This window comes from Oryctolagus cuniculus, chromosome 1 (assembly GCF_964237555.1).
Source record: "Oryctolagus cuniculus chromosome 1, mOryCun1.1, whole genome shotgun sequence".
NCBI lineage: Eukaryota > Metazoa > Chordata > Mammalia > Lagomorpha > Leporidae > Oryctolagus > Oryctolagus cuniculus.
The window spans coordinates 120,377,282-120,399,803 of record NC_091432.1 but is presented as its reverse complement, the minus strand read 5'-3'; the positions used below and the strand labels follow the sequence as shown (position 1 = coordinate 120,399,803).

The following is a 22,522-nucleotide window of genomic DNA, read 5'->3' as shown; positions in this document are numbered from 1 at the left end:
ACTTTCCCAAAAGAAGATTCCATGCTTGAATTCCACACTTCTTTAAACATCCCCAACCAGCCAGCCTGTGCACAGCCCTAGGGAATACGCTAGCCTGACGCCAACGCGTGAGGAAAGTCCCTGGAAAGTGGTGATGAGCCCCAGGTCTGCAGGGTCTGCCTGAGCACCAGCCAGCTCAGGGCCCTGAACAAGGGTCCCTTACTCACCGGGACCCCGAACCCCGCGCCTCACTCTCTGTCCCATAGCCAAGAAAACCCTGGGGGCGTGCTTGCTGCCTGAATACCCGGCTTTGGAAGTCCTACTGTTGGAGCTTAGCTCCTTTGAAACTTCCTGGCCAGCGAGCAGCAGGATCTGGGGCCATTCTCTGTGGAATCCGGACTCCGTTCAGCTCCTCCCATCCCCACCCGCGATCCCCCTCTCGTCAGCTCGCCTGGGTCGGGGTGCGGGTAGGGAGGGAGTGAGTGAGCGAGCGAAAGGACACCCCCTTGGGCACTGAGGGCCTGGGGCGGGAGGCCTCGGCCTCCCCAGTTCCACGCCTGGAGGAGAAACGCTGGGGAGGATGCCACCTGCTGGTGAGGGACCCTGGTTTGCGCGGTGGGCGCAGCAGAGACCCGGAGCCTGGAGGTGCAGGGCACCAGAACTCGGGCGGTTTCCCAAGTTGTTGGTTTTCTGCTGTCTCCTTAGGGCAGTCACCCGCACCAGTTGCGCCCAGAGACCCGGTCCCCAGACGCGGAGGTTTCCGGCCCGGGCGGCCTTGGCTCCTCGCCTCTCCTGGCTGCTCACCGCGAGGTCTTAGGACGCTGCGCGCTTCTCCATCAGGTGGAGCCGTCCGCGTCTCGCCGCCTCCCTCCTTCCTCCTCCCTCCCCGCGAGCGAGCTGCGCGCACGCCACCTTGCAGCGCCAGGAGGTTAACCGAGCCCCCGGAGGAGGTGAGGCCACAGGCTGGCCGGGGCGGAGATGGCGAGGCCGCCGTCGGGGCTGGCGCCAGAGCCCGGCCGGCTGGAGGCCGTGCAGGTACCGCTCGCGTTCCCTGCCCCACGTGGTGGCTGCCGAAGATAGCCGTGGGTTTTCCCGCACTCGCGGCTGAAACGCTTCCTGGTCCTTTTAGAGGCGGGCAGCGCAGCACTTAATCCAAGCTTTTTTTCCCCCTTGCTGGAGGCCGGAGGCAGCGGGAGGGGGGCCGAGAAGGAAACCAGCTCAACTGTTTGGGGGTTGTGGGGGTGAGGGGAGGGGTACGGAGCCAGCCGTGGGGGGAGGGGCTGTGGGCGTTCGTGAGGCCCGTCCCGGGAACCAGTGCCCTTCCAACCCCGTATCCCACTCCCCCCCCAACCCTTCCCCGTTCCTGGAGCGAGAGTGTGAGCAGGTGTGCACACGTCCGAACGTGTGCCTGGTTACCGTACCCGTACCCTGCAGAGTCCCCCAGCTTCGGGACCCTGGCTTTGTAAAAGACTTCCCTAAGGAGCTGAGTTAAGCAAACCTGGGCCCCGGGCCATTTGGGAATTAGCAATCAAAATGAAACAACAGCTTAAAGGATAAATCTTTAGTTAAAACATCAAATGTTGGTCGGTAAGGTGCCATCTACAGTCTAATATTAGTTTTATTCTCTGCCAGGCTAGGCCTTGGGAATGGAAGCCAGACTGAAATTTCTCCCCACTCCTGTCAGTTTCGTGGAAAGCGACTACCAACGTTGCAGCCACCATACATAACATATTTTCAGTCTTAATATGTTATTTGGCATATGTTGTTTACAATATCATTCATCTTTTGTGAGCGTTTGTGATTTGCCTCTTCTGGCTCATTACATTGGCGTTTATACCAAGTTAATGGACTAAGGCTGGGATGCACTTTGCTGTTCTACCTTGTTTGTTAATTTAGCTGATGGGTGCCTCCTGCACGTCCTCTTAGTTTCTGCCACTCAGCATTTCTCCCCCCCCCCCCACCACACACCACCCCCAAGCTTGCTTACAAATTTCCCTTTGATATGTTTAACAGCCTGTAAAGGATGCGGTTAAATAAACTATTAAGTTAAGAATAGCAAAGTCAACAAAGCAGACACCTGCTCATTTGTGGATCTTTGATGTCAGCCACTGGGTACCAGCTCCCAGCAGGGCGCACTTTCACATTGCCCCCTGTCCCTTCCTTCTTGTTCATAAATACCAATCAATGATTTTTTTTTTTAAGTTCAAGTTCACAAGGAAACTTGGAGTTGGAATGTGCCTTGTAACCAGCCAAGTCCCCCAATACTGTGTGATACTGATGGACCAATAGGCAGCGTCCCAGATGTCCCCAAAGACCTCCCCAGGGTCCTGTGAAGGTGATGGGTTTATAATTGAATGTTGAATGGCACACATGGCCAGCATCATTCATTCTCTGCTCACTCTTTACTGCCCCTTTGCTCACTCTTTATAAAGCTGCCTGTGTGTGTGTGTTGTTTTGTAATGTCCTCACAGTTAGTATGTATGTCCTCCGCTTCCACACTACAGAGGGTCTGAGCTCCTAAAGGCACAGTCTGTGCCTGTGACCTTTGTATACCAGGCATGCCTAAGTGTCAAGTAAACAGCCCTAGATAAATTCACTTTGATGTCCTGCATAAAATGCAGTTTGATTGCAGTGTGAGTTCATGACAGGGAGAAGACCTGAAGGTTCTTAGGAGACATGTGTTTATGACCTTGGCCTCTCCTTCGCAATCCAACTCCCAGCACCTCTCGGAGAAGCCGCTCTCTCACTCGGAGTGATGGAGTGCTCATTAGAGGACCAGCTCCCAACGTAAACGCAGGCTGCTCTCCTGTCCTTGTTAGGAAATGCACAAGCCAGAATAATAATAATAAATGGGGATGTGTCACAAACCTCGTTTCTACCCACCAGTTCCTGCATGTTGTCTCCCAGGAGCAGTGCACAGCAGATAAACCGAGATCCTAGCATTGAGGGGCTGTTACTCCCCACCCCCCAGGAAAGTCTCAGAAATGCAAAGCATGCTTATCTCTCCTCCAACTCCAGGCTTCCCGCTGCAGGCACCAGCCAAGTCCTTGCTAGGGAGAGAGGCTCCCCACCCCCACCCCACCTCTTCCCAGTTCCAGTCTCTTGTGCATATTTTAATGCGTGTGCATGCATAGGATCTCCCTTAACTTCTCTCCCGTTAGACAACGTTAGATCGTGTGGGCAGAAAGTCACAGCTCCGCTCCGTGCACAAGATGTATTTTGGCCAACAATGGTGACAAAAGCTGAATTTCCCCCGATTTTAGGGGAAAAAAGAAAGAACACGGCCTCCTCTCCCCCGGCCCCCACCCTCCGAGTGGCATAGATCTCCTTTTCCAAGTGTTTCCTCTTTAATTATGACCTGTTTCCCCTCCCTCTCCCCCCGCCCCAGCTTCAGTGAAAGGAGCCCTTCTGTCACTCGTCACTCGCTCGCTCGCTTGCTGTGGGAGGAGCCCGCCGGAGGAAGCCGTGTGCCTGGGATGCCAAGAGCCAGAGAATGGATCTGCGGCGAGTGGGGACCTTGCTGACGCTCCCGGCTTCCCGAGGCTGTTAGAAGCAGCAGGCAGTTCGTCTCGGCTGGCGGCAGCCACCCGGAGGGACCGCCGGACAGACGGATGGTCTCGCGCGCGAACCGGAGCGGACCGCGGCGCAGGCTGAGCTCCGGCCCCGCGAGCCGCCGCCGCCGAGGGAGAGCAACTTAACTGCACGCTCAAGTTGGCCCGCCGGCTGCCCGCGCTGCGCGGAGGAATGAGACCTTCGCAGCTCGACCTGCTCTTCGTCTGCTTCTTCCTTTTCAGCCAAGGTAGGCAAGAGCCCCAGCGCTGCTGGAGTTGGGGGAAAGTGGGCTGGGTTGTCAGGGCGCGGGAGGCTGCGGGCAGGAATGTGGCCCGGCTTCGGAAACTCGGGGCTGATTGATGCGCCTCTCTCTGCCTTGTGCGAATGCAACAAAATGGTACTATTTATTTTTCCTTTGCAAGCAAGGGGCCGGGGGGGGGGGGGTCCATTTTCCTGTCTCATCCGTCAACCTCCAGCTCAAACTCTCCAATGCAAATGAGTCCTTTATGCTCTTGGTATGTTAATTAGGGAGTATCTCTGTGGCTGTGCCGCTGTGAACTTTGGGCGCCTCCTCTCCTTCAGCCCCGGGGCTGGGGAAGGAGAGATCCGCGGAGGGGAGTTTTGTGGAGGTGGGTGTTTCGGCTAGAGCAAGGTCTGGCTTGCCTGGGTGCGTTGACTGGCGGTGTGTGCCGTTGCTAGTTTCAGAAGGGGATGACTCGCAGCGGCTGGGGAGAGCTTGCAAGAGTTTCATTGGCGGTCCTGGAGTTCAAGGCTGGATTCTGAAACCTGCACGGGGCTGGATGCAGGGCGTGCCCTGGGGTTGCACCCCTGCTGCTTGTTGTGGCTTTCTGTAGCAAAACAGGGAGAGGGGACCAGGTGCACTCTCTGGGAAGAACTTTGCTCCTCTGGGCTTCTAGCCGCTGGGATCCTTGGGACTGGTAGTGGTGAAGAGGAGCGACGTGGGGGCTAGGCAGGGGGTGGATTTGGGAGAGAGATTCTGAGTGCCGACTTAGCCAACGCACCCAAAGTCACCTGTGGAATTGAGTTTGTAGGGACACGGAGATCGGTGCATTCTCACTCTCTGGGAATTACCAAAGCCACCTCTGCCATCAGAGGCAGCATTTGTGCCAGCCAGCCCGGCTCTCAGAGGCACGGGATTCACAGAAAAATCCACAACAGAGCGCGTCCATCTGTTGATTAAATGAAGGGTGAAAGTTTTGGAGAAAGCAAAGCACCGCCACGGGTGGCTGACTTTGCTAGGCAACAGCGTGCCTCCCTCCACCCCGCACCCGGTGGGGACCGGCCACATGCAAGCAGCACCCGGCCGCCTGCCTCCGCTCGCTTGTCCACTGGTACTTGCCGTCACTGCAGACTGCTCTTTATCTGTACAGCCCAAACTTGGCTTCTGAGCCTCCTGATTGAACCTGAGGGGCCCCTCCATGCTGTGTGTCTGTGTGTGCCCTTGCCTGTGCACACACACTCATGTACGCACATGTTGTGTGTCTCACCGGGGCTCCTTCCAGCAGCAGGAAGACAAATTGCCTTCCCCTGAGTTTTCAGGCTGAATAAATAAGAACTGTCTCAGGACATCGGTATGGAGATAGGTGCGGTTATATTACCACTTTGCAAGGTTACCCTTTTTCCGGTTTGTGTGTGTGTGGTGTGTGTGTGTTTGTGTTTGCTTATGGGCACACACACACACACGCACACACACACACTCACTTCCATTCTTATTTGCCTCCAATGAATGCCCTCAGAAGTTACATATAGAATCTTTGAGACATGCAGGGCATTTTCCCGTCCAACCCTATGTGCACGCGTGCACACACACACACACACACACTTACATGGGACTAGTGTACTTTTTAATCAGTCTTTTGTATTTTTAGAAGCTTGATCGGTGATTCTTCTCTGGATTGGCATAGGAAACCAATAGGTGTCTAAGTGCCTGCCCAGCCATCTAAGCCCATTATGCTGTGCATCTCCCACTTATGCTTGTTCCTTTCTCAGCGCGCAGCAATTTCTGGACTGCCTTATATGAATCTTTAAAGATTTACCTATGGAGGTTAAATGCCCTGTTCCGGCTACCCTTAGCCCCAAAGCAGAAACCACAGCATCATGCCATTCCAAGTGCCTTGTTACTCCTGAGTGTTCTCAGCCCACCCTTCCACATGGTAAATGCATAATCCACAGCACTTCTAAACAGGTCTCCAGAAAGACTGTGAGGACAGAGTGGATGTAGCTGTTAAGGAGATCGTCCATCCCTGGTCACTGAAGGTCTCTTGAATAAACAGCATCGGACAGGCTGTCAGGGTCCAGTGGGAAGCTGTTTTGTGGACTTTATCATGGTATGGTATGGAGAGCTCTTGATTGGATCTATCAACATTTCTTTGTAATGTGGATGTTGTTTTGAGTATTGTGAATCCTCACGCATACTATACGTATACTATGCCCCGTCCCCACCCTGCATGGAGTGCCCTAGTCAGCAGGATATTGGACAGCGCATATCCACTTTCAACAGGTCATGAGAGAACTAGCTTCCTTGGCTCTGGTCACTGTGATCCCCCTGTCTAGCAACTGAGTTCACAACCCTACTTGATATCCACCATTGAGCCACTTGCCTGGCCCCTGTCTCCTGCATGCCTAGGATGCTGTTGCAGGGAAATACACAGAGAAAGAGGTGGCCAGAGTTCTTCTTAGAGCCTTATTCAGCACTCTGGTGATGCAGCCATCTGCTGCCTGGCACCTCTCCCCAGGGGAGCCTGCGTGCCACTGTGGGGTTTCTGGGAACACAATTCCCAAGCTTGCTGCTCCTTGTGCTTTGGTGTCCCATGCCAAGAGAACATGCCACACATTGCTCTGAATACTATACTGGCAAAAAAAAAAAAATGCAGGTAAACTTCTTAAGTCAGTTCCAACTATCCCTTCCCTCATGATTTATCTGTTTATTCATCTTTACTTTTTTCCATAACCCTTTAGAGAGAGAGCAGACATTAATGTATAATTAATGTCAGTAATATGCTGTGGCCCTATTCTTTTAAAGATCAAGCTTTTCATGCAGAGTGAGATCAAATATTTCTTTATGTTTCTTGAGGTTGGCAGCAGAAAGGCTAAATGACACCCTTGTGTTTCTACCCCTGCCAGTGTCCCCGGGCCTGGGTCCCCACAAGGAAATGGAGAGGCGCCAGTGTGTGCTGTTCGTGGATTTCTCTCTTGCTGGGGATGCCTCCTTCCTTGGCTGTCAGGATGGTCGTGCCTTGTACCGGGAGGGATAATGTCACAGCACAATTTGCCTCCTGCAGAGAAAAGACATGTTCTGCCCCTGGGTGAAAAAAAATCGATTCTCTTGTCATCCATAAACTTAGAACTTGCTCTGTTTTTTCCCCTTTATCTTCTCAGTTCACCCACAACTATTTTCCTCCTGTCCCAGCCAGCCTGCTCACGCCCTCTGGAGTAGCTTTAGGGGAGCAACGTCTTAGTGGGACTGAGGACTCGGGGCCTCCCATGGGATCGCCAGTGCTAGGACAGCTTGAGGGACATGCAGTGGTGCAAGCATGGTGCTGTCCACTTCCGGTGCTCTGCGGGAGCTGTCCTTTTCCCTATTCTCAGATCTCAGGCTCTGGCATTCCCAAGGCGTCCTGCCCTGCCTAGGGGCTGTGAGTCTCCACAGGTTCTAATTCTGCTGAAGCCACATGTCCTGCAGGCTTTGTGTGTGCATCACGCTGCTCTGTGTTGGGGTCATAGTAAAAACTTGCATTTACCTGAGCTGGGCTGTCATCTCCCTCTTGGGAAGAATCTAAGCAGCTCACTTGCTCTCTCGACTGCCAGGAAGCACTCAAAGAGACTGTTAGAGGGTGGCGGTTCATGGTGACTTGAGTCTCCAAGAGGACAGCCGAGCATCAAGTACGCAGGGGGACAAAAACAGAGGGAGAGGAGCGAGCTGTCTGGGGTGCAGGGAGCCACGAGATGACAAGAAGCGTGGAAAAGGGAAGAACCACCCCAGGAGACTTGGAATTGTCAGGGGCTGCCTTGGGAAGGGGAGAGGGTCTCTGGAAAGATCTTGAGACCAAGGGAGTCTGCCTAAGGACTGGAAGAGAGGGGATCCAGGGATCCAAGCAGAGAAGCCTTCAGAAAAGGAAACGGAGTGAACAGCAACTTTGGAAACATTTATCCTTACCCAGCAATGTCATGTAACAAAAGATAGGGCAAGTACTAAGTGTGACACTCCCTGCCGTGGGGACCCTGAGTGGTATGACGTCTTGTCTAGAGGGGGAAGAACCACGCTTTTGTCCTGGAAGGTCAAGGCACAGCTGCCAAGGGTGTGGAGCCACTTCTTTTACAAACCTCCCGGCTGGGGTCCTCCCCAGGAGAGGCCTGTTGGCTGTGAGGGTGGCCCTAGTGTCTGCTGCCCCAACAGGAGGCCTTGGTTTGCCAGCCAGACCTATTGAGGACGGGGTGGGGTCGAAGCCTTCACATTGCACTAAAGAACACCATGGGGCCCTTACTTGTGTGTACAAAGGAGAATCTGGCTTGTGCATGGCAGTGCTGAGTGAGGCATGGGACGAAGGAGCAGCCCTGCCTGGTGTGCGCCTGTGTTGGTGGCAGCCAGGGCCAGCAGGGGATTAGGCCTGAAGATGCAATTTTTCCTTTTTGTTCAGCCCAGTGGGGGTGACTTAGGCAGCATTATATTGCAGCCCCAAAAAAGCACATGAATAATCCAGAGTGAATTCAAGAGATTTCAATAGCAAAATAATAACAATACTAATGATACCTTTGATTTGCAGAGTACTTTTCTTCCAAGGAGATAAAAAGATAAACTGTTTTGGAAACATGAATGAGGAAAAGAAAATTGCTCCTGTTGGGGGAGGGGGAGGGAAGCCAAGAGCATTGGTTTTTTTGGGTACAGACTGGGGTGGGCAGCCAGATACAGTCAGTATGTAAGATGTTGACGTGACTTAGCGTTGGATCAGTCAGGACACAGTGAGGCCCTGGACTCGTCCTGTGCCTGGGAGCCGGGACGTTCTGAATCAAAGGGGAGAAGGCAGGTAAGATCAGGAGCCGGCTGCCGTCCACACGTGGACCCTGAGCAGCACAGTGATCCTGACCGCAGTGGTAGCTGTCGCAGCAGAGCAGCGGGGGCCTCAGTCCTCCCTCAAGGCCAGGGACACTGCAGTGGGGTACAGCTGGAGCCACTGCCCTGGCAACTGTGTGTCCTATCCCATCAGTGCTGTCCCCAAGGGAGTGAGCAGCAAAGCCAGCTCACTGGTGCGTGTTGTGACTGCTTGGCCATGCCTTCCAGATAGAGTGGGAGGGCAATGGGCACATTGCCTGCATGGAGATGCGGCACCCCACTGGCCGGCCCATTTTCCTTCCTGCAGGGGAAAGGCTAGATGGAAGGCAGGTAGGTGTGCACACCAAGAAAAAATATAGATCCTGATCCACTATTGGAAGTCTTCAAACAGAGGAGGTTCTGTCTTGCTTTCTGTCAACGCGTGGGAGTGCCCCCTCAGAACGACACAGCACGGCACAGTTAGGGATCACCGGAGGGCCAGGAGTCTGCCATGTGCTCTCCCCACTTGTAACAGTAATTTGCATCCACTTTCTGCTTCTAACCCACTGAAGGAGCTAGGGATCAAACATGATGCCTTTCCCCCCTCCTCTCCCAGTGCTGAAAATGAGGATTCTGACTGTATCCTTCTAGAAGTCAGTAAATGTCAATATTGGGTAAGTGTTTTCTTTATATCACTGCAATTTAGCATAAGCTGCTTGGAAACAAATGTCTCCTGTTAGCATACAATGTTTCAACAAGTACACAGTCAACACCACGTGAGGATTAAATAAATGTTGTCTTCCCCTGGGTACACTGCCTAACAGGTTAGGACCCTGCAAGGGGTGGCCAGCGGGGCTCAGCCCTGCGCCTGGTGCAGTCCTTCTGTTTGGGTGTGGAGAGTGGAAGGTGGACAGGCATCTGCGTCCTTCCTGGAAACAATGGCCACAGAGAGGCCAAAGATAGCCATATTCTCAGGGGAGGGTTTCCTCAGCAGCCTGGAGCTCTTTCCCTGCCTGACACACAGACACACACACACACACACACACACACACAGAGCACTTGTTGCTGAAGTGCACTGAGGTCTCCAGAACTTAGAGCGAATCCATTTCCTCTAATGGCATCTACGTTCTCATCCTAATCTTCCACCAGGTGCTCACATCCTCCCAGGCAAGCAAAGTCAATCGGCCTGAGGCTAGTTTTTGCATCGCTGAAATTAAAGCGGCAGCAGTCCATGTGTGCCTGTATTCGACAGGATGTGTACACTTCAGGGTGAACTGTCGCCATGGTCTGCTCCCTTGGCCTGTATGTACTGGACAGTTGTGACATGTTTGGGTTCTTTCCAATTATGCCTACAAGGTGGGAACTTAGAACTTAATGCTGGGAATTGCAGCCAAACACATGTCACCTTCCACCATGCCACACATTTCCCCAGGGGCTCCACTGATATCTCCTTGGGACAAATTTCTTGCTCCTTCCTTTGTGACTTGACACCAAAGTTCAGCCCTTTGCCACTTGACCAGCACTCATGATGGGCTCTGTGCCAGGGGCTTCTGAGGCAAAGCTGTCTGAGACTGTGTTTCTGCCCCCGAGCTCTCAGTTTGATTGGGCAGCAGACACTTAGACTTGCACTCGCGGTGTGATGGGCTCGGAGCTGTCAGTGCATTGCCAGAGCAGCCATGGTCGCCAAAGGCATCAAGAAAGGTTGCCTGGAGGAGGTAACCTCTGTGTTTCATTTTAAATGATGCCTAGGAATTCTCCATAGGAACACAAAGAGTGGCTCAGGCTAGAGCAAGAAAGCAGAACAAAAAGTGATGTGGTCAGAGGCGGGGGAGAGGGGGTGATGCGATGGCTGCAATATTAGGGTGTTAGGGGAATAGGAGACAATGCCTGGGTGAGGAGGAGCCGGGTTGCAAATGGCCATGATGACCATGATGGATGTTTGGAGGCTGAAGTGATAGAGTTAAGTCAATACTTTCAAAGCATGGGTCTGTAGCTCTATCTCTACACGCTACTGTGTCCTCTTGATTTTTCCTGTGTTTCACAGAGGGTTAAAAACATGCAGAATGGAGTGGCAATACACTGGCTCTTTCTAGTTCGTCTTTCTTCATAGCTGGCAAGTAAAGAGATGGAAACATGAGTAAAAGAAGTGGGTGGAACTGATCTCCACTGTTGGTCTATATTCCAGAAAGGGGACAGAGAAGGAAAGTAGGCAGACGAAAGCCTACGGGTGATGTGTGGAGTAAGGGAGGTGGGAAAAAGCAGAGCTCGGGTGCGGGGGTCTCGCTGAGTATGGAGCTCAGACCAACAGAGCACACTGAGGAATGGGAGTTGCCAGTTTCTGAAATCTCTTCACAGCCTGCCCTTGAGGATGAGTGATAAACTAGAGGGGAGGCGTGCACGGGCAGGAGGGAAGAGATACTGGAGACATTTTGCTGATGTCTTACTTGTTCTCAAGAAGCTGAGCTGTGCCGGCTCTGGGGAAAACACGGTTGCAGGTGAAATGATTCTTCAGAGAAGATGTTGGGGATGCTTTATGGGACTCGGGCACTGACGCCTCCCACTCAAGAGCACGGCGCTTCGCCCGATCCATCCATGTGGCCTGCTCTCAGGAATTGCTGGGGGCTGGCAGGACAAGCTCACTGGGGAGCAAAACCGCAGTTCCCCATTGCAGATAGTGTTTTGCTAAGAGTGGACTTTAGGTCATTAGGAGTCTAAGAGTGAATTCCTAAGGAATGCTTAGAAACTAGACTCGAATATATCCCAATTCTCCCCAGCTCTGATATTCTCTGATTATTATCTCTTGGCAACAATCTATTATGGATACAGGTAGATGGTGAGCTATAGATTTCTTTGCCATCACATTTTCTTATAGGTGCCTGGCAGATTCTTGCAGTTGTTGTCGATGGTGGTGACGAGAACTATCTTCTTACCATGATGACTGTGATGATAATTGGCATTTGCCTAAGCCTTTACAAGCTGCAGAGTGTCTCTCTCATGAGCACCACCCCACTTCATCAGCACGACAACCATAAGAAGTGGCCATGGTGGTGTGTCACCTTTCATGACCAAAGGCATGCCCAATCTGGTTCACTTTTCCCAGTGCTTGATGCTTTTCAAGGTGCGGGTGTTCTCAGCTGTCCAAGTCATCAACATTAAAACCTGCATGAGAAGATCGCAAGCTGTGGCCCAGGATGAGTTGTGTTGTTACAACTGGTGGGAATTGGCAGTGTGTGGGCACACAAAGGACGTCAGGAGTTCCCTATGAAGATCGGGGAGCTCAGTCCCAGAGCTGACCTTCAAAAGCTGATCCAATGCTGTAGCTCTATTTCTTCTTGACTACAGATGCTTTCTGAGTTGGTTCCTTCATCTTCCTGGCATACAGCTTCACTTGGAAGGCACAAGTTTCCAAACCATGCTTGCCTGGGGAAATGACAGCCACCCTTGTGGGTTGAAGGAGACACTGCATGGATGGCTACTGTTGCACCTGTTTCTCTCTCCCTCTCTCTCCCTCTCTGCCTCTCTCTCTCTCTGTCTCTCTCTCTCACACACACACACACACAGCAAGGAAGCAAGCAGGACAGAGATTTATCTTCTCTTAATTGGTTGGTTAAAATACCCACGATTTTTATTGCCTCTGCTGCCACACTATTGGACACCCGGAATACGGTGAATACCTGTTGGCATATTGTGATGAAACTAGAAATAATGAAAGCAATAGAAAGCAGTGCTGGTGACATCGATACTTGCAGAGATACTGAGCCCCTTCCCCACCAGGAGGCAGAGGAAAGAACCCAACTATTTAAAATGTGATCTTGCCCTGTGAGGAGTCACTCCTCTCCAAGGAAGGCCTTGAATGTCTACAGGGTCGCCAGAGTCACTGCTGAGCCACCCACTCTCAGCTCTGGCAAGAAGCCATCATGCCCTTCTGTTCTTTGGTGCATGTCAGTGCCCATTTCCGTCAGTCACCTGCAGATGTCACAGGTGACTCCACTCAGGTGCAGTGTGACAGTCCACCTGTCACCCTTGGCAATGCTGGAAGCTATGTCAGTTTCGGAGTGACACTGAGGCAGCTTGGCTGATGGTGCAGGCCTTCAGGGACACAAACTTACAGTCCCCATATGGGTGCGGCACAAGGTGGAACTTCCCCACTACCTTGGTGGTGAAGAAAGAGAAGCCCCCTCCCCCTATTGCCTGACAGCTTTGTTTCCCATAGTCTAGGGCCTGACCCGCATCTCCCTTGAGGACACTGGGGTCTCACCCCACAACCCCAGGGAGTTCCATCACTTTTGGGAGCTGGCAACCCAAGCCTTTTCCTTGCTAGGACGCTGCACCTGCTGCAGAGGGAGGAAAAGTGCTGGGAATCTGAAGCCAGGCAAAGACTGCCATTCCCAAGTCAGCCTGATGGTGGCAGCAGCAGAGCTTGCAAAGCCCAGGTGTGGGTGCAGAGCAAGCTGAGAGGCCCGGCTAGGCTTGGGGAGAGTCTGGCTGCTGGGAGCTGAAGATGGGAGGGAAGCCTGGTGGGAGGCAGGGGCCAGGGCAGGTAGGGGAGGCCTTGGTGCGTGAGGGCAACGTTTCCTTGAGCAGCAGTTTTTCCAGCTCAGGCCAGTTCCCCTCCTGATTCTGTGGGTGTTAAGGCAGCGCCTTGAGAGAATCCTATGACAGGCACCATTAATGCTCACAGGAGGGGGGTTGGATGAGCTACACAGAGACAGCAGGAACCTCAACTCAGTGGCCAGCAACAGGGACTGTTTCTCCCGTGCCTGTTGCATGTGGGTCCTCCCCAGAAAGGGCCTCCGCTTCTGCCCAGCTGGCAACTTTGAGCCTGCACCCACCTCCACCTTCACCATCCAGCCAGTGTTGCTGCTGCCCCCCCCCGCCGCCCCCAGTGCAGAGGCAGCTAAACAAACAGATGCTGCAGTGGGGTTTCTGTATGCCTGGTCTCCCAGGCAGGCGATGGAAACACTTTTCTGTTTGTACCTCTAGAAGGAATTACTCATTTCTAGCAGCAGCATTAGGAAAGCACCACGGTGAGCCAGGACTGTTTGCAAATGCAGCCTTGCAGGCCAAGGCCGGCACATCCTGGGGGCAGGTGTGCCAGTGGACGCGTGCCTGGTGCAGGGAGTGGTGGCCTGCGGGCCCATCCACACGGGGTCTTCCTTCCTCTCCATGTGGTCACTTTTTGAGAATCCCAGGGGAGATGAAGAGAGCAGAAACAGGGTGAAGCAAGGAGCAGGCCACCACTGGCACTGTCCACTCCCTTGCCATGTCTGTGTGGCCCAACTGGCTGGTGCAGTTGGCCGCATGTGCTGCCAGAAGTCATTTGACATGAGGTGATCTTTCGTTAGGTCTTGGATGCCAGCGGCTCTTCCAGCAGGTGTCTGTGACTTCCCATCAGAGCCCCCTTGCTGCTTCCTCCGGTGCAAGGGGAGCGGCCAGCTGCTCCCCTCATCCTCCCAGGCTCTCTTCTGGGGAGGGGCAGTGGGGCTGCAGAGAGACAGTCTTGCACACTCTGCATGACTGACAGCTCTCTGGCAAATGGCAGGTGACTTTTGGAGCATCGCCAGTCGGAGAAGAAAGCTTTTGGTTAGGGTTTGCAAAACCTAATTTCCAATTGCAAATCTGAGGCTACACATGCATCAGAAAAGTAGAACTGCATAGTCGGAGAATTTGTGATAAAATAATAGGAACTAGGCTCACTCCTAAATGGCATGATGCTATAGTGGCGAGGCGTGCGACTATGGCCAGCTACCTCCTAGCTCCCTGATCTGGCCACCTTTCCACCTTTCCCCCTTTCTTCTCTCACAAACAGGGTCTCTCTGTTAGTGCTCTGGGACCCTTCCAGAGAGAGCTGGAACTTGGGTGGGGGGAGAGGCAGTCAGATTAGAAAAGAATTGAAACCTGCTATGGTCTCATGGCACACTGGCCCCATCCTGTTTCTTTCTTTATATGGAAGCCTTGTCATTGCTGAATTGGGGCTGGCTGTGGTGGGGGTGTTGCTGAGGCCTGTGCTAAGGTACTTTGTGATGTTTTTCCCTTATTTCATTCTTATAACCCAGTAAAGCAGGGTTTATTAAATGGTACACCCATTTGCCAATGGAAACTACTGAGGCTTAGGTAGATCCTGTAACTTGTCTGAATGTCCCTTGGCTGGGAAGTGACAGACCCACCAATGGAACACCCATGTGCACATGCCAAAGCTATTGTGGCCCCTTCAGGAAGAAGTCCAGTAGCACCAGTGTCTCTATTGCTGTGCGAATGTTAGCAAGGCACAGAAACCTGTCCCAGCCTCTGCTTCTCCTGCCTGACTTGCAGGATTTGGGAACAAGCCCTGATTTACAAATGTAAAGAAATTTCCGCTAGTAGAAAAGCTGAGTAAGGACTTGAGAAGCTTTTCCCCTGGCCAGCACCTGCCATTCATCTCCACAAACCAGCTCCAGTTTAGCCTAACGTGGTGAAAGCCAAATGCCGATTTCTTAACAAGGACACGTCACCACCTCCCTTTCCTTCTGTGGATTTATGCAAAGTGAAATAAAGTAAGCCCCATTCTGCTTAGGGAGAGGTTAGCCTGGTATTAGTGGTATGCTGTAAGAGCGGAAACTCTGCTACATAAAAAAGCATTCCAGGACATCAAAACCCTCCTTTTTGTCAAGTGCAGAATAGTAAAAATGTCAGGAGACTACGAGGTTCTGAGATGATTAATAGTGGTCGTCAGAGAGAAATCAAAAAGGCTCTGGGAACGTAGGGGAGCGTGAATGCCGCTCAGCCTACAAGTCTCACCTTGGCTTCAGCAGGTGCAACTTACCTTGTGTCAGAAATCATTTCGGAAGATGGCATGCATCTACCTAGGCCACGCTGAAAATCATAATATTGGTTTAAGATAGACACTTATGATAAAATAGCAAAGCATGAAAGTGCTTTGAAGTCCTCAAAGCTCCTTTAGATGGAATCAGAGGAATACAGAGGGAGAATGCAAGGCAGATAGATCTCCGCGTGGAAGACATCAGCCTCCTGCTTTTCATTCCGCGGCCTGAGTCCTTCAGTGGAACATGCGGATCGTATCGGCAGTGCCCTGTCGGCTGTTGCCAGGGCTCCAAGTACACACACACATGCCCCTTTCTCCAGCCAGGGGCTTTACTTTTCACATTCTCTCCATCAAACCAAGGCAGAGGTAGTCACAGATAGAAATCCACACCTTTCAAAATGCTGGAGCTGGTCAGAATCGGGAATTACCAACCTGGGAACTCACCTTCCTCCCTTGTTCTCCTGCTGAAATAACAGGAGTCCTGCATGTGTCTGTCATTAGCAATGCATATTCTAAAATCCACATCAATGAATGCCACCAAATGCATGCCAAGGAAAATTAAAGTGTGTAGACTTGTGTTTTCTGACCTAAATTACCTTAGTCTTCTTAGGTTGCTGACTTTAGATGTAGAATTTACTAGATGTATTCATTCACAGTTTTGGTGGGAAAAGAATTTTAGTTGGTCAATCTATCGCCCTGGTTCTAGGCGTGGGCTTCACTTATGCATGCTGACAGGTAACTACTTCCCGTGTCAAGGCAGAACTAGGCTCTTCATGTGGTTCCGGGGTCATCTGAGTTCATGGATTCACTATCGCAATGGTTCTCCAAGTGTGGTCTGCAGATCAGCACCACCTGGGAAACTGTTCAAAATGCAAATTCTTGGGCCCTAGCCCAGACCTCCTGAATCAGAAGCCCTGGGACTCGTCCCAGCAACCTGTGCTTTCATGAGCCTTCCAGCTCAGTCAAAGGCACGCTGTAAACTTGGCGGGTACTGCTCTGTCATGCTGCACTCTTACTTAGCACACGTTTCCCCCTCGTCTCCACTTCCGTGTCAGCTCTGTAGACAGTGAGCCTGCAAGAGTCTGAGTGCCATTTCTAGCCAGGGGGTTCAAGGTGGCTCACGGGAGCTGTTGCTGATGGCTTTCGAGTTACCTTAGGGTGACTTGCACAGACCGGGAAGGAAGCATGATCAGTCTTGAACTTAGGAAGCCAAACTTGTGGTAAACTCAGGAACATAGGGTTTGGAACACGTAGCTTTGCCAGAGATCGTCTCTGTTGATAGCAAAGAACTGGCTAACCATGCCATGGATGCTCTTGCACCTGCATTTAGAATCCTGTTTCAAAGTCAGCGTGGTAGACCAGAGGTGCTCATAGATTTTTATACTTTGCTCAAGGAAGAGATTTGAATGTATATCATCATGCATCCCAAGAATTCTGTTTTTTTTTGTTTTTTTTTGTTTTTTTTTGTTTTTTTTTTTAATCTTCAAGGTCAGTACAACCTCAGACATTGATACTCACTTCATTGTGAACTGGGATCTGTTAGCTGCTTACTGTCATTCTGTCTTTCAATTCATGAAACAATGACATTCTCATCACCATGCCTCTGGGCCTCTTTCTTCAACCAAAATCGCCAAAGGGAAGCCGAATACACAAGCTGCGGAGCCCAGTGACTGAGAGAACAGAGACGGGCACCTGTAGCAGGTTCACAGGCATTGTGATCCCTACATTGGCTGCTTTTTATGCATTTCCCCAGATGCCCAGGTAATGTGGGGGTGGTAGAGGAAAGGCAGAGAGACACCGGTGGTGGGTATGCAGGCTAGAGAGGAGAGACCGACAGACAGAGAAAAAGACTAGTGAGTGCGTGTGTGTGAGAGATACACAGGTTAGCCTCTGGGAGACCACAAGACACTGAGACTCAAAGGCCACAGCTTCGGCACCCCTTGGTCCAGACAGGAACGATGAAACATGGGGGTCCACTCCTTAAATGCAAGAAGGCTTCCAAGTTTCCACTTATCAGTGACATATTTTACAACCTTAACCACGACCACAGCTCAGTGTGCCAGACGTGGAGGCACTCGGGTCTCTGTCTTCTGCATGGCTTTGTGTTCTTCTGGTGGTTCCTCTGCACCTGCAGGGTGCAGACCTTCAGGAGAGAGAACAACTTACTCTTCCACCTACTCTCACACCCCTCCTTCCCTCCAGGTTTCCTTGACCTCCCTGCTATACGCTAATGGAAGTGTTCTTTCTCTCTCTGTCCGGAGCCATCTATGGGAACGTCTTGTGCTCCTTGTCACCCCGTAGTTAAGTGGCTTGTTTCCTGCATGCCTTCCCTTCTAGACCGTGTGCTTCCGGAAGGCCAGGGCTGGATCCTAATGACCCGCGTGGGCAGTACCGTGTTGTACTTGGGTGCAGAATCGGCACAGAGCCCGTGTTTCTGTGTCAGAGATTCTAGCTCCTTGCTACCTCTCCATGCCGGAATTTCACTTACCACCCCATGAAAGTGCTTTATCAGAGAATATGCTCTACTCATCATTATTATTGCTTTCTGCAACTGGAGTACCTATGAGCACCAAGTACTCCTTAGGGAAAAGGTGGTAATAATTTAAACCCTGCTTGCATTTCTGGAATACTTTATAGTTTCCCGAACACTCACACATTTTGTTAGGGCCTTCCTCCCCAAATCAACTCTCCATCCTCACTTTGGAAACCAAGGCTGGTGAGTCCAAGCTGTGTGGCATGGCCTGTCCAAGGTCCCATAAGCTAGCTGGTGTCAAAATTAGAATGAAAATCCGGGAGTTCTAAATCCAAACTCAGTAGTTTTTCCATGCCTTCTTCTCCAGGGCTCCTCCAAGGCCTCTTGTCCTCTTATTATGTACTTAAAGGGCACTCAGCAGAGTAGGCCCCGCACCCTCACATGGAACACGGCACCGCAGAAGGGAAACTTAGGCCGGAGGCCTGGGCGGGTTCCTAGAAAAAGATTGGTGGCTGAATCCAACCACGGTGCAGGCTGGGGAAAAAAACTGCACTTGACTGAGGGTCTGTCTTGTAAATGAGGCATGAGAAGGAGGATGTAGTGGCTCTGTCTTAGCAGCAGCAGCAAGCAAGGGTGGCCTGGAAGCTCTCCCAGGGCAGCTGGCTGTGACCACCCTTGTACAGCTCATGCTGTGACGTGTCAGAATGTAGCCTGTCAATCAAGGAGAAACTTGCAGTGGGCCCAGAACACCCAACACAGCTCCTCATCTTCCAAGTAGTGTGGCAGGCTGAACACCAGAGACTAGGAAGCCATCAGCTCTGCCACACACCTGGTATGTGGCTCTGGGCATGGCCCTTGGAACAGGTTTTCTCTCAGGCCTGCCTCACAAAGCTGTTAGGGATAACCCCAGAGTGGCCGGGCTGAGCAATGGGCACTATTCAAGGGAGGTGTTTGTCACACTCCAGTTTGATATTTCCAGGCTTCTTGAGCACCAGCCCAGCATCAGGGTAGATTTGCTCGACAGGCTGTTTCATTTCACGGTAAGCGATGGTGTGCTTTTCTGGGGGACAGAGAGAGGTGAGGCCATACCACCCTGTTCGTGGAGTTCATTAGGAGAAGTAACCTCTAAGTGCCCCCAAAGACATCATTGTGATAATGTATGAAATTATTCCCTATGCATCTAAAATGTACCATCCGAGGGAGACATGCAAAAACACATGCTTGTATTATATTCTGAATTCCCTGGTTAGAAAGAGGAACCTCAGTTTGGAAATGCTATAAATGTCTATCATAGTAAATCCTATTGCTGGCTGCTTAACAACTGACAGTACACTTCTTGGCTGAAAACAACACAAAAGTATTGTATTACTGATCTGGAGGTGAGAAGTCTAGGATGGGTCTCATGGGGCTGGTGTCTGGAGGCTGTGGAGGAAAATCCATTTCCAACTTACATAGACTGCCTGCACTCCTTGGCTGGTGGCCCCTTCCTCCTTCATTTCAGCCATTTGCTTCCCTCCTCACATAGCCTCCTCCTGACTCTGTTCCTCCTGCCCTCGTTTTGTGAAGAACCCAGTGCTTGCATCAAGCCCAACAGGGTAATTCAGGACAACCTTACCCTCGTAACAGCCTTCATTTAATCCCATCTGCAGAATCCCCTTTGCCATGGAAGGCACTGTATTCAGAGATTGGAACATGGACATTATAAGGAGCCATTATTCTACCACAGGTACCCACGACAAAAGCTGGATGGCCTCTCTCTCACAGGAAAAATGTAGGCGTTCTTATCCCACCTGTCTGTTTGAGAAATCTATGCCTCAGTCTCCCTGTGAATCAGGGAGAATGACCACCTCTGCTCCCACCCATTTATATCCATAAAGCACTTATCAAATGTTCAGTAAGAAATGATTATTATTTTTAAAGATTTATTTATTTATTTGAAAGTCAGAGTTATGTAGAGAGAGAAGGAGAGGCAGAGAGAGAGGTCTTTCATCCGATGGTTCACTCCCCAGATGGCCGCAACAGCTGGAGCTGTGCTGCTCCAAGGCCAGGAGCCAGGAGCTTCTTCTGGGTCAACCATGTGGGTGCAGAGGCCCAAGAGCTTGGGCCCTCTTCTACTGCTTTTCCGGACCATAGCAGAGAGCTGGATCGGAAGTGGAGCAGCCGGGACTTGAACCAGTGCCCATATGGGATGCTGGCACCGCAGGCGGCAGCTTTACCCACTACACCACAGCGCCGGCCCCAGAAATGGCTATTATACAACAACTTGGCAGAGATTGTGCATACGTTCATCAGTGGAGCCACCAGCAGATGCAGCTAACATTGGGTTCTGCAAGGAAGAGATTAGGGGGTGCGTCTGTTAGATTCTGTAGTTAACTCTTACTCATTGCTACTTATTAGCAATGTACTTTGTCTCCATCAGCATGGAGTATGAGGACCACTCTTACCATACACCCTGGCCTCTTCCTGCCATTGGAATAACTGGAATGGAGCAGGGATAAACAGCAGTTCCCATGCACAAGGAAGGACAAACGGACACTGTGCTTTTCTCCATTTGCTTAGCTGGACTGTAGGACAGTAACTGCCCACAATTTGATTGTTCTCTCCTTGCCTCCACATGTGGTTGAGTTTCTGGCTGCTGACTTTGGATTGGCTAGAAAAGAGTCCTGGTAGGAGGAGGAAGTGGGTGGAAACCATGGGTGCCTGTAAGGGGAGGTGGCCGCTGGACAGTGCATTTGTCACGTGTCTTACCATGAGGCAGAGCAGCACAGAGTGAGAATGAGAGGCCCCTTTAAGATGTACGGGAGCTTAGCACCCCCCCCCCACTTCCTCCAAAACACACCGGGGTCTGAAGACACTGTTCAAGGGCTGGAGCTGTGAGGCCCTCCCCTGGGAGCCCGAGGGCCAGTGTGCACATCTGAGGGCCAGAACTGGTGACTCTGGCTGGGGCCAGCTCCAGAACAGTCGGAGGGGATGCTGAGTCTACCACACCTCCACAGCCATCACAACCCGCCCCAGCTCTACCTGAAGAGCCCAGGGAGAGGAATGCCCTTCATACAATGATAACACCTGCAAATAGGCTTGTCAAGTGCTCAGCTCTGAGAACCTCTGTCCCGGGCCAGGCCTGCTGCTGGGCCGCAAAGCTCTGGGGAATTAAAGGAGAGAGACGGGCCCCGAGAATGATTATAATCCCATTATGCAGAGCTTCCCTATTTATTTCTTCATATGGATGAATTTGTATATATTTGCATTTTGTTCTATCTGATAATATGCATAGAATTCAAATTGAAATGACTTGAATAGATTTGAATATTAATGAGGCTGTTAAAGGCTGCTGTTCCTGGCAGAGTCCCCCGGCAAGGGAGTGTGCTGTGCACAGACTCAGAGATGTCCTCCAGGCACTGCCAACCAGAGGCCCCACAGGCCAGAGCTGGGGGGCACCCTGAGGAAAGGCACCCTCCAAGGTGCTTAGGGAGGCTTCCTGCAGCTCCCCAGACACCAAGCCTGGAGCCTGCTCTGCTGAGGGTACGCACTGACAAAAGTCTCCCTGAGCATGTGTGGGTTAAGGCTTCCTTAGCTTTCCAGATGCGTGGTTGTCCCAGCGCCCTAAAAGATACGACATTTTCCCAGTTTAAGGAGAGCCTGGGGTAGGTGTTTGACCCAGTGATTAGAACACCTGCGTCCCATGACCAGGTGCCTGTGTTCATGCCCCAGCTCTGACTCCTGACTCCAGCTTTCTGCTGATGCAGGCCCTGGAAGGCAGTGGTGGTGACTCAACTGCTTAGGTTCCTGCCGCACACGTGGGAGCTCTCCACTGGGTTTGTGGCTCCCAGCTTCAGTGTGGCCCAGATCCAGTTATATGGGGAGTGAACCCGTAGATGGGAAGGTCTGTCCATCTGTCAGTCTCTCTATTTCTCCATCCAAAATGAAAGTTGAATTGCCTGTCCATCACAGAGTTTGGCAGTAGGCACTCTCTCCTCCCAGGTCATCATGGATGGGTGTGTGTAGCTCTTTCTCCATAGCCTGGGCAGGTACTGGCTTGTCTTCTGCCTGGAACCCTGGTCATTCTTCCATAGAGTGATGGTACCTAGGCATTGTGTTCTCTGTGGACCTGAAGGCCATCAGCATTCTCTCTCTCCTCTCTCTCTCTCTGGTTCTCTCTCTCTCTCTCTGGCTCTTGTGGGAAATCACTTGATATTTGTCCCTGCAGCACATCAGCTTAACATCTCTAGCCTGCTGAGGCTCTGGGTTAAACAAAAAGAGTAAATAACACAGAATGGCTAGCAAAAATAAGGCAGCCTCCAGTGTGGTCCAGCTGACACCTCCTCCTCCCCTTGTCTAGAAATCAGAGTAACAGGTTGGTACCAGGCTTCAAGAGTTCAGAAATGCAGCATCCAAACTTTTAGGTCAATCATGTAAGAATAGTACTTTGTAGTCATTTAATTTGGATTAACAGAGGTCCATTGTATAGGAACCTAAATGTATCATCATTTGTTCCTAAAGTACTAGGGATCAAGATGTCTAAGTGATCCAAAATCACTTCATTTTACCCTGACTGAAACTTACCACTCCAAGCACCCTTCTGGCAGCTTATTCTGTGAATAGCATTGAAAAGATGCTTGTGAGTCATTCAGTCTTCTGCTTGTAAAGTTCATGTGCATGTAGACCA

At 51.5% G+C, this 22,522-nt stretch overlaps 1 protein-coding gene across 3 annotated transcripts in view; it reads left to right on the top strand.

Moving 5' to 3' along the window:
- The first annotated feature begins 487 nt into the window (after positions 1-487).
- The window catches only part of KIRREL3 (kirre like nephrin family adhesion molecule 3), a 577,652-nt gene continuing 555,617 nt past the window's right edge, over positions 488-22,522 (top strand). Inside the window, exons 1-2 of one of the 3 annotated variants that reach the window (XM_051818702.2) lie at positions 488-929; positions 3,368-3,778. In XM_051818702.2, coding sequence (XP_051674662.1) covers positions 3,724-3,778 — 55 coding nt within the window. In that variant the 5' untranslated portion in view covers positions 488-929; positions 3,368-3,723. Of the gene's footprint in view, positions 1,015-3,367; positions 3,779-22,522 lie in introns of all 3 variants that reach the window. The other 2 variants (XM_051818695.2, XM_051818703.2) reach the window with 2 other exon arrangements.